The sequence below is a fragment of the Pristiophorus japonicus genome, chromosome 4 (genome assembly GCF_044704955.1).
Source record: "Pristiophorus japonicus isolate sPriJap1 chromosome 4, sPriJap1.hap1, whole genome shotgun sequence".
Lineage (NCBI taxonomy): Eukaryota > Metazoa > Chordata > Chondrichthyes > Pristiophoridae > Pristiophorus > Pristiophorus japonicus.
Window position 1 is genome coordinate 109,181,712 of NC_091980.1, and position 12,393 is coordinate 109,194,104.

Sequence of the window (12,393 nt, forward strand, 5' to 3'; positions counted from 1 at the left end):
AGGGCAGAGTCCATGATAGGGTACATATTACAAGATTTGTTCAAGGAGTAGAATGGCCTTTTCTCATTCTATGCTTCCTTGCTGTATTTGCTTTCTGCTTAATTCTAGAAAATGAAATGGTTCCGCCTGCAAACATTTTCATGGTTTCTGTTTATATGACTGCTTCGTGAATATATCAGGAGTGGCATTAAAGGCAGTAGGAGAGAGACTGCGATATATGATGAAGAACATTACGTCACTCCAGCAAGGCATTAGTCTTAAGGTATATATACAGTTCCTAACATGTTGTTCTTGTTTAGTTTTAAAGGCCCCCAGTTTCCACATGATTTGCTCCTGATTTTTAGGAGCAACTAGTGTAGAACGGAGTATCTTAGAAATCGGAATTCTCCACATTTAGTTTGCTCCAGTTCTAGTCAGTTAGAACAGTTTCACTTTGGAACAGAATTTTTTTTTCAAAAGGGGGCGTGTCCGGCCACTTAGGCCTGATTTCAAAGTTTCGTGAGTGAAAACTTACTCCAAACTAACTTAGAATGGAGTAAGTGAAGATTTTTGTACGCTCGAAAAAACCTTGTCTACACTTTAGAAAATCAGGCGTAGGTTACAAATTAGGCGCAGGGAACGAGGTGGGGGTGGGGGGGAGGAGGGGGAAGGGAAGTCATTAAATTCTACAATCAATTCTTAGTTATACTTATACAAATATTATACAAATAAATCCAACCTGAATAAAAATTTATAAGCAAAGAAAAGATTAAATAAATCATGTTCCTACCTGTGTGAAAGTGCTTCAGGCAGGCCTTTCATGTTGGAGACAGGCAGCGGTGTGGCGTCAGTGTCTCGACGGCAGCGGCAGCAAGCTTCGAGCTGAGCTGCAGTGCTTGAGGCAGGCCTTCATTCTCTTCGTGGCTGGCCGCGAAGAAGCAGCACCGGACGGACCCGAGGCCATTCGGCCATGAGATCTCAGCGGCGTCAGTGGCTGGCCGGCAGCCGAAGAATCAACGCAGGACACACGCAGCTCATTAAGGTTCTTGAGGCCATTCGGCCACGCTTTAGGGGCGGCGTCAGTGACTAGCCGGCAGCCAAAGAATCAGCAGCGGACGGACGTGAGGCCATTCGGCCATAGGATATCAGCGGCGTCAGTGGCTGGCCGGCAGCCGAAGATACAGCAGCAGCCTTCGAGCTGTGAGGGGGACTGAGGCCATTTGGACAGGGAGAGGCAGCCACATCGACAGTTTTATATTTAAATTTGCAGAATGGGTACTGCATTGTCAACACCACGTATTATTGCAAAGTTGAATTGGCACTCTTATTTCTCCAAACACACAGTCCTTAATTTGCATGCACCAATGCAGCACCGGTTCTGCAAGTTTAGCAGTGAAAAGCTGAACTCACTGATTTCAGCAGGTGATTTATTCAGCAGTGCTGCTAAAAGCACTCCCTCACACACAGAAATATCAAAAAAAATTAAATTACAAGCCTTTGCAGGGTCCAAGAAACAAATCTTCACTTTTTCTGCAGTATTTTAAAAAATGGCCGAGTGCCAATGTTTGTGTGAGACTGCGCGTGCGCGCATGTTCCAACGCGCACGCGCAGGGTTGCCAGCACCACGAAGGCTAATTTAAATTGTACCCGCCCCCTGCTACTTAGAAAATCGGCGCGAGTGTTAGGCTCCGCCCCCTGCTGCGAAGAGCGCACCGCGCCAAGCAGACATCGAGCTCCAAGGAGCTCGAGAATATCGGAGTTTTTTTTAGGCGCAGTTTTCGGCGCGAAAAACAGGCGCCCAGCTCAGAGGTGCGCCGTTTTCGCCGCAGCACGAAACTTGGGGCCAAAGAAACTATCTGATGGGAGAAAGTCACATATTTTTGGTTCAAATCTGAGAACCATTGTTGAGGAACTTGAGGTATAATAATATTGATGGGATTTACATTGTCATACTATTAATCTTGGTTATTTCTAATGTTGCAAGTCTTTAAATATCATTATAAGTTGCAAAATATACATTCAATTAAATATGGAGGAAAATAATTCTGTTTTACCAGTACTGTCACAACTCGCAGTGTCACTCCTTCCATGCTGTTTTCCAGTTTTTGATCTTCTAGCGAACCATTCAATCCAGTGGTTGGACTCCAAAGCCCTAGCTACATGGGGAATATAAATGAGCATTATTGAAGTAATGTCACTATCTTCAATTATAACTTAATTATACTGTTATACGTTCCGAAAGATCTGTGTTTGTCACAGCTCATTATACCAGCATTAAGGCTGTGAAATTATATTGTAATAAATATAATTCTATTTTAAAAATATTAAATTGCAATCAATCTTTGTGGCGTTGCTCACAGTAAATTGGAGGATACACCAGATTTTATAATGACAGAAGCACTGTACCAGGTAGCACACTATACCATGTATCACACTATTGTTCTGCTGCTAAAATGGAGGTGTGTTTAATTTCTAGCCTGAACCTTTAAAGTCACAAAGTATTATGGCTGTAACTTGATATATACTGACAAGTTAATTGCTTTCTTTCGCTTTTTCAAAATAATTTTGAAAACCCCACTAGTTAATTACCAGGACCCCTAGCTCTTCAGTTGGACTTTATTGCTGCTTTATGAGTATGTTATTTGAACTAACCACTGCATGTGTGACACTTTGAAATGTGATGGCCATACTAGATATAATAGGCCTAGAAATTGGGACATGTATCGCCACCCGTTATTGGCAGATTCCTGTAAAAAAATGGTGGCCGCCACTCCAATATCCGCTTCTGGCATGGGACTTGGCGGCCGCCATTTTGGTGAGGGCCAAAGTACTGTCGTTAGCAGTGCTGGCACTGGACATGCAAATCTGGAGAGCATAACGTCAGTTGGCATGCAATGCCGATTTAACGCCACGCTCTGTGAACATGGACCTTTGCGCTGAGTTTAATGCTGGATCCGAAGCGCACCCTGAAAGTGAGCATGCAGCAGACTGACAGAGACGCTGTCAGCACTTCTTAAAAGGACACACAGCTTTCAGGTAAGTTTACATTTAAGCTTTTGGATTGGATTTGTTATATTTTATCGCAGTAGTGGCTTGGTTCAATAGATGTTAAAAGTTTTTTTAAGTTTGCAGGGAGTGCTGCTGGAGGCTTGAAGACCTTGGATGGTAAAGGAAGGCCTCTGAGAAGCCAGAGAATGCTGTAAATACTCAGCACGTCAAGCAGCAACTGTGGAGAGAGTTCACATCTCAGGTTTAAATGCTGTCTGATCACCTGAGTATTTCCAGCATTTCCTGCTTTTATTTCAGTTTTCCAGCATCCCCTCTGTAGTAGGTTAAGGAATTATCAATCGATTATATGTAAAACTATGATAGGAAAATTAACTTTAGATTTTGAAAGAGTTAAACACATGGAACAGTTTATGTGTTTAACTCTTAATGAATGTGGAGCAAGCTGAGAAAGCCCACTAAGTCAAACCTGTAGAAACAAACACATTCCAAGAGGCAGAGATAACACATTCAAAGAAGCCAAATGCTTGGGAAGATGAAGTGATCAGCTCACACTGCAGGCAGTCTAATAAGGGTTAACAAATGTTTTAAACCAATGTTTAACTGAACTAAATTCCCGCCTTTCATGTTAACAAATGTGTTACCCAATGATGCTGTGCTGAGATTGAACTAAAATTCCCATCTTTCATGTTAACAAATGTTTCTGTGCTTTGTGAACTAAATGTTTCCTATGCTGTTACAGATTTGTCTCTGCCTTACATCTGTGTTATGTGTGGCAGTTAAATCACTGTCACTTCAAAAGATCCGTTATAGGCCGGCCCACTAAAATCTGTATAAAGGCTGGTGAGACTTTTGGATTTTTGAAGATTCTGTCTTGGGCGACCAAGAACAGAACTTCTCCTGCATGCCGGAATAAAATTGTTTTGAACCTATCTCTTTGAGTCTGTCATTCATCAAGAGTGTTGATCTATTATCTCAATGGATCCCCTAGGGAGAAAGGAAGATTTCTCCTCAACACCCCTCGCAGAGCAAGAGTAAGGCGTGGAAGAGGAAGAAACAGAAGAGGAGAAAGCAAAAGGATGATGCAACCCAGACAGCCCCTTTCTTGCCGAGATATCCAGGATGGAATCATCTGCCTATGGTACCAGTGACCACAATCCCAATTCCCCTTTCAACATTTGTCCCTGTCCTTACCTTCCCTCTGTTACTGACCATTACTGCGTCCTCTTGGCCACAATGCTGAAATACAAGTCACCACAAAGCAAACTTTCAATCCAACTTTATATATCTATCCATCCAATATGACATCAAGAAATCAACCTATCACCCTTATACATTCATGACTGTCTTGAATGTACCTTTGCCTATCCTACTGAAGTCATGCAGTGCTACCCCATTGGTTACAGCATGGCTGGTGGAAGGCTGCTGACTTTCAGTGGGGGTGACTGCAAATGGCCTTGCTGATCGACTTTGAGGAGCTGGTGGCTGGGAGTGTGAAATTAAGTGATGATGTTTCTTCTTCTTCTTCACTGTCCTCTCCCTCTTCTTGGCCAACCACTGGCTGGGGAGGCTGCATTTCTTGGTGTTTGAAATGAGCAAGACACAAGAGTGGAGTTGTGGTGAGGGGAGGGCGGGAAAGCAAAGGTTGCATGGGAGAAGGAGGATAATGTATGAGGATATGAGCAGCTCGTAACCTTTCAGCTCCGCCGCTGACCAAGGGCTCAGCCATGCCCATGGCAAGAATGGCCAGCACCGTCTCTTCCAAGGGGGTGAGGTGAAGCTAGGAATGGGAGGTGTGCCTCGTGTTTGGTACAGATTGTTGGTAGGTGCGTGATTGGAGGAGGGGGTTTGTGCATTGTGCAATGTGTGAGGCTAGTGGTGCAGTTGGTAGGAAACGTCGTTTGAAGATGCATTCACTGACCTTGACCACTGGTCTGAGGTCATGAAGTTTCTTTGGGCATTAGAGCCAGGTCGTGGGCACGAGACTGCTGGCAGTGACAGGCTTGGTGATCTGGTCCCACATCATTCTTTCTGGAGGGCCTCCTGTCCTCTGTCAGTAGAGGACCTGTCTTGCAATATTGACCCCCTGCTCAAAGCTGGAGTGCTGCATGCGAGACCATGGTGCCCCTTCCCTGGCTCGCTGAGCCATTTGTGAAGCACTTTTCCCATTTTTTTTAGGTATGGAAGGCAATTCAGCTTTAAGAGCTGCCATTTGGGAATTATTTTAAAGTAATTTTTTTTCAAATTCACTTGAGCTCTAAGGGCTAAAATTCACCTATTTTGAAATGTTTTTTTTCATTTTAGAAGACAGTTCCCCTTTAAGGGAACAAGACTGCTTTCTAAAATGACAGCCTTGCTTTAAGAGAAGGTTGTTCTTGCTGCAATGATGCTCGGGCCACGCTACATTGGGACTCTCTCCTGCTGAGTCTACTGCCACGGAAGCAGCCCTTGCACAGTACGTTTAGCGCTGTGCTAATGTTAATTAGCAAATAGCACCAATATGCTGTACGCAGTATTAATTTTGGTGGCCGTTATCTGCGACCTGCAGGGCCTCTGGCGGTTTCCAATGCGCTCGAATTTCGAGGCCATAAGGTTTTTAAAGACTGAGGGGTGGAAATTCGGTATTGCCCATTTAGAGGCAGTGACACCGCATGGTCAGGAATTTTACCGTTTGCCGGTAATTAACGCCACCAACCATGAAATTCACTTTTACCGCCTGAAGAGAGGTTTGAAGCAGGGTAAATCAGGTGTTACAGGTGCTAACCAGCGGCAAGTGGGGTGGTAAAATCAGCTCTTGCAGTTGCGCAACAGACGTACTGGTGCCATCAGGATCCAATTGAGGCAGTGATATGACGCGGCACTGCCTCATGCTTATGTTTGCTGCCTGAGCACTCTTACTGAGGGCGAAGATGGCAGAGGCGAGAGGTTGTTAGCGTGTGCACCAATTCTCTGATGCCGTCGTGGATGCACACCTTGACGCAGTGGAGAGGCGACAGGATTTTGTGCGGTCAGAGGCTGGCAGGAGGCCACAGCCGATTGTGCAGGGAGGTGGCACAGAGTGTATCTGCAAGAAACATGGTGCCCAGGACAGTCACACAGTGCAGGAAGAAGTTCAACGACCTCACGAGGTTTTATAGGTGAGTATCTTTTACATTAACCTTAGCATGCCATGCTCTGAGCACAATGTATGGTGTGTGCAGTCTCTCCTCAATCAGTATCTGTAGGATCCCATGTTCTTCGAAGGTGAGCACAGATACAAGATTTGCCTTTGCACCCTCAACCATGCCCTGGGCCTGCATGCACAGTTAACCTTCCTGCTCCGTTGTTGAGACACACCCCTGGTCTTGTTACCTCCTCAGTCTTCAGATGCGTGTCTAAGATGGTAGCCTCACCTTAACTGTTAGGTGCTGGCCCACAAATTCCAGCATTGCCACACCTAGTGTGTGTAGCTATTCATCGACATGTGAAGACTCCCATACAGTAACATCTACTCAACAATGCAAGGCACATTGGACAGATGGACCGAAGCACTCTAGCTCAGACATTCTGTTTCTTTTTGCAGGCCAAGCTGGCGCATAACCGGCATGAGCAAATGTGGACCAGAGGAGGGGACACTGACCTCCAGACCCTCCGCGAGGTGGAGGAACGCGTTTCTGCCCTCATGAGCGCACAAGTGGATGCGGTAGTGGCGGGTGAGGCCGAGCCCCCTGGGGAGAATGACGGTATGTTGAGGAACTTTGCATCTTCTATCAGACCAATTAGCCGTGACACCACAATCCTTCCCCACTTTCCATGAAACTGACATTTCAGAATGCCTTTCCCATTCCTGGCCCCCTCCCCGGTAAGTAACCACTCTTCTCTGGCTTTGTGCTTTCAGATGATGAACCAGGATATGTAGGCCATCCAGTGCCGGCGAGGGTGGAAACGAGGAGAAAGTTGAGGACACCTCTCTCTTAGTCACTGAGGAGCCAGCGGCCTCAGAAAGCACGGACATCACCTCAGTCAATGAGGGCGTGGTCAGGGACTTGGAGGTGGGTGATACTCCGGGACCCAGTGGCCTGCAGCAACACCAGGAGGGAGAGTAAACTCGGGGGGCCAGCTCCCCGGAGGGTGAGCGTGCACCTGAGTGATGCTCAGCAGCACTCTGATGAGGACCCGAGCTGAAGGTTGTAGCAAGACAATCAATCTATATTAATGACTTGGATAAAGGGACCGAGTGTAATGTAGCCAAGTTTGCTGATGATACAAAGATGGGTGGGAAAGCAAATTGTGAGGAGGACACAAAAAATCTGCAAAGGGATATAGACAGGCTAAGTGAGTGGGCAATATTTTGGTAGATGGAGTACAATGTACGAAAATGTGAGGTTATCCACTTTGACAGAAATAATAGAAAAGCAAATTATAATTTAAATGGAGAAAAGTTGCAAAGTGCTGCAGTACAGAGGGACCTGGGGGTCTTTGTGCATGAAACACAAAATATTAGTATACAGGTGAAGCAAGTAATCAGGAAGGCAAATGGAATGTTGGCCGTTATTGCAAGGGGAATAGAGTATAAAAGCAGAGAAGTCCTGCTACAACTGTACAGGGTACTGGTAAGGCCACACCTGGAGTATGCGTACAGTTTTGGTCTTCGTATTTAAGGATGGATATATTTGCATTGGAGGCTGTTCAGAGAAGGTTCACTAGGTTGATTCCAGAGATGAGGCGGTTGACTTATGAAGATAGGTTGAGTAGGTTGGGCCTATACACATTGGAGTTCAGAAGAATGAGAGGTGATCTTATTGAAACATGTAAGATAATGAGGGGGCTCAACGACGTGGATATTTCCACTCATAGGGCAAACTAAAACTAGGGGACATAGTCTCAGAATAAGGGGCCACCCATTTAAAACTGAGATGAGGAGGAATTTCTTATCTGAGGGTTGTAAATCTATGGAGTTCTTTGCCTCAGAGAGCAGTGGAGGCTGGGTCATTGAATATATTTAAGGCGGCGATCGACAAATTTTTGAGCGATAAGGGAGTAAAGGGTTATGGGAAGTGGGCAGGGAAGTGGAGCTGAGTCCATGATCAGATCAGCCATAATTTTATTGAATGGCGGAGCAGGCTCGAGGGGCCGTATGGCCTATTCCTGCTCCTATTTATTATGTTCTAATGTTCTTATAGCGGATGCACAGCGATCTGTTGGGTGCATTGACAAGGGTGCCTGCAAGCCTCAATGCAGTTGCTGTGAGGATGGTGGAGTCTGCCTCAACATTTGCACTTGCGACTCACCTGCCCATTAAGCCCTAGATTGGTAGATACCAATGGATGTTGGAAGCCACAAGTGACCATGGGGTCCCAGACATGATGGCGCAGGCCATGGCTGATGTGGCAGTAGCCATTGAGCACCAGGCCGAAGCCACACAATGCCTGCATTCTGTCATGTCGTCAGTGCGTGGTGGCATCAATGCGCTGTCTGCTGTGATGCAGACTCACTCTGCTCTGATGCAGAGTCAAACTGTTCCAATACAGAGTCAACTTCGTATCACGCAGCACTGACTGCTGCCATCGTGTCTGGGTCCCCATCAGTCCAATGGGGAGCTAATGGTGCCGAAGCAGGCCAGCAACCTGTGCTCTACCAGATTGCTCTGGATGCTGAGGCTCTGCCCCGGGAGAGTGGCAGTGTGTCGGTCGAGATGGAATGTGATGTCCTCTCTCAGGATGACCATCATTCTGCCTCCCACCACTGCCATTCCACCTTTTCACCCGCCGAGACTGCTGCCGCCTATGCTGAGGTGGTGCAGTCCGCAGCCAGGCCTTCCAGGAACCAAGTTGGTTGGGGACGTCCTGCGGTGCTGACAGAGCAACTTTCACCCAGCCTTGCTGCAGACCCCATTAAGGAGGAGCAATAGGCATGGGGTAGGTGGGGGGGAAATGGGAAGGAGTGAAAATCACACTAGAAGTCCCACTAACCACTGATAGCATCATCGCCATATCTGATGACCTTATTGGAATATTAAGCCATGTATATAATTGCACTTGCCTCTGGGTGATTCTGTTTGCAGGGGTGTTGTTTCATTCATAATTTGCTGCTGATGCTGGCTCTGTGTTGTGCTTGTTTACGGCACACTCTTGTTGATGTTAAGAAAGGTGAATTTGTGAATTTACATTATTTTAGTTTAAGTTATATATACGGAGGCTCGGCGGGTGGGGCGTGATGTCTTCAGAACATCAGCAGTTCAATAGGCTGGCCACTCGGCCTGTGTTGCCTCATTTACTGGAATCGCTGCGCGATGACTCTCTGTCGAGCAGCCCTTGCAATGGCAACTGTCTCATGCTGCCTCTTCCATGGCTGATGCTCCTCGTCTTCCTCTTCATCGCTTTCGTCCTCCTGGTGGCAATGGCTGGCCCCTCATGATGGCCAGGTTGTGCAGCTTGTAGCACACAATGGTGAAAATGGACACTATCAAGGGCGTACTGAAATGTCCCTCCAGAACGATCATGGCAGTGGAAACACTGTTTTAGAACCACAATAGTTTGCTCTATAATGGTCCTGGTTGCGGCATGGCCGTGGTTGTAGCGCTGCTCCGTAGTGGTGGTGGAGTTGCGGAGGGGAGTCATCAGCCAGGTGACTAGACCCGCCACACAGTACTGCCCCTCAGTCATCAAAATCCACGGCGCGGCCTTGGACAACGAGGACCATTTTCCATACCTCGGGAGCATACTATCAGCAAGAGCAAACATCGATGATGAGGTCAAACACCGCCTCTAGTGTGCTAGCGCAGCCTTCGGTCGCCTGAGGAAGAGAGTGTTTGAAGACCAGGACCTCAAATCTGACACCAAGCTTATGGTCTACGGGCAGTAGTGATACCCACCCTCCTATATGGACTATATAAATCAGATATCTCAAAGCACTGGAGAAGTACCACCAGCGCTGTTTCTGCAAGATCCTGCAAATCCACTGAGAGGAAAGACGCATCAATGTCAGTGTTCTCGCTCAGGCCAAAATGCCCAGCATTGAAGCACCGACCATGCTCGACCAGCTCCGTTGGGCGGGCCACATCATCCACATGCCTGACACGAGACCCCCCTAAGCAAGCACTCTACTCGGAGCTCTGACATGGCAAGCGAGCCCCAGCTGGGCAGAGGAAATGTTTCAAGGGCACCCTCAAAGCCTCGTTGATAAAGTGCAACCTGGGCACCTGGGAATCCCTGGCCCAAGACCACCCAAAGTGGAGGAAGAGCATCCGGGAAGGCGCTGAGCACCTCAGTCGCTGAGAGCATGCAGAAATCAAGCACAAACAGTGGAAGGAGCCTGCGTCAACCAAGGCTCCCCACCCACCTTTTTCTTCAACCACTGTCTGCCCTACCTGTGACAGAGACTGTAATTCTCGCATAGGACTGTACAGCCACCTGAGAACTCATTTTTAGAGTGGAAGCAAGTCTTCCTCGATTATGATGATGATGATGATGGCTAGACCATATCCTTTGTCGCCGATCAGCCAGCTGCGCCTTTCATGCAGTGGCTGGAATAGTCGTGACATACTGCTCTTCTGCAGCATGAAGGAATCGTGGCAGCCGGCAAGATAGCGGCCATTCACAGTGAGGATTATCTGCCTGTGGTCACACACCAACTGGACGATGAAGGAGTGGTAGCCCTTACGATTGCGAAACACCTCTCCTTTGTGGGGCAGGGCCCACAATGCCACATGCGCACGTACAATCAATGGCTCCCTGAACTATAGGGAAGCCCACTAAGGCCATGCTGGACTGTATGAAGTCCATTCGTCGGCTGTAGATAGCGTTGGTCATCTGGCGAATGCAGCAATATACTGCAAACTGCGAAATGTTACATATATCTATTACAGGAGCCTGGAAGGACCCGGTAGCGTAGAAGTTGTGCGCTACTGTCACTTTCACTGGCACTGACAGCGAGGTCCTTGTGCCGATTTCAGCTTCGAGGTCTGTGTGCAGGAAGGGGTAGAGCTTGCTGACCACCTCCTTGCAGAACCCAGCCTTCTTATGCACCGTTCCTTGGACATATCAAGGTACGAAGAGTGCGCAAGGTAAACCCTGGCGATAACCAACGAAGTTCGGCCCCAAAAGTTGAACAGGTTCTCAAAGTAGGTGGTGAGTCATAATGCATATTTTTGCCACAAATAGACTAACTACACTGGAAGATTTTGGTCAAAATACACTAAAACATATAATTATGTTTGTAATTTCTATAGTGTACGGATGATGCTTAAACATGGATGAAGTTCTTTCCTTTCCTGAAATCTTTTCTGACTAGTGAGCGAGCTAGTCCACCTTATCTTTTCCTTTGAAGATTCCAATCAGTTTGACTATCATCTTTAAACAATGGAGCCAGCCACTTAACTAACCTCTCACTGGTTGCAATGCTGTGTTAATTTCAGAAATGGCATTTGAATTCAATAATAATTGACTGTCTTACATTTAATGGAACAAATGCAGGCTGTGTCTTTTTTTAAAGTAACTTGGGTTCCTATGGTCAAGTCTATAGTTCAAAAGCCAGTTTTAACCAGCATTTGTATCACATTTGGCCTGGGTTGTAGTTTGTAATTACAGTTGGTTCAATTACATGATCTCAAAAATCTGTGCGCTGGTACATCTTGGTGTAAGTGCGAAGATGTTCATGCCTCAGACCCCTGATGCTGACGCCGTCAAAGTTCCTGGGTTCAGGGAGAGCTCGAGTGATGACAGGCTAGGTGCGCATCTAGGACATCCCCTTATTGAGGATGCTGAAAGCCTGGGGGTTGTCGGGTCGCCTTCGAGGTATCAATAAGTTGCGACAAAGTCCCCCTTACAAAGAGGACCACCTTAAAAAAAAAAAAATTCTAGAGCTAATCTTCGGGAGCCGAAGCCATGATTTTGGTCTGAATCTACGGTGGACCCTAAATCTGCTAGTAGGGAGTCTCTACCCCTCATCTCTTCGTGTAGATGGCCTTGGTTCCGCCTGCAGCGGTTTCACGCCCATCAGGCCACCCTGGAGTTGGGATGCAGTATATCTGGGTCTCAGCCTGGTTTTCGTTTGTTCCAGCAGAATCCCACCAAGGTTACAATGGAAATATTCTGGAAAAGACACAGATTTTTGGGGCCCTTTACATTTTGTGACTTTATTTAAAGGAACATCCACCAAGCTAAACCGAGCCAAAGAAGGCTCTTAGAATTCAATTCCACCTTTTCTGCACTGCTTAATGACCCTGGATGCCCATTTGATTTGGGTGAGAACATGACCGAGAGCAAATCAGTCAAATAACATATCCACAACATTACTGCTTCATCTGCATGGAGCCATCCAAACGAGCCTGTTGTAAATTATATTGAAAAATGGGGTGGGCAGAATTCCAGTGGAATGGAACTCCTGCACATTCTCTCCAACTGTTCACCTGATTTACTACATCACAAT

The 12,393-nt window shown here is 46.8% G+C and overlaps 1 protein-coding gene across 1 annotated transcript in view; it reads right to left on the minus strand.

Annotated features, from left to right (window-relative positions):
• The window catches only part of LOC139262477 (glutamate receptor ionotropic, delta-2-like), a 644,533-nt gene that overhangs the window by 209,490 nt on the left and 422,650 nt on the right, over window positions 1–12,393 (minus strand). Inside the window, exon 9 of the mRNA XM_070877660.1 lies at window positions 2,034–2,135. Coding sequence (XP_070733761.1) covers window positions 2,034–2,135 — 102 coding nt within the window. The remainder of the gene's footprint in view (window positions 1–2,033; window positions 2,136–12,393) is intronic.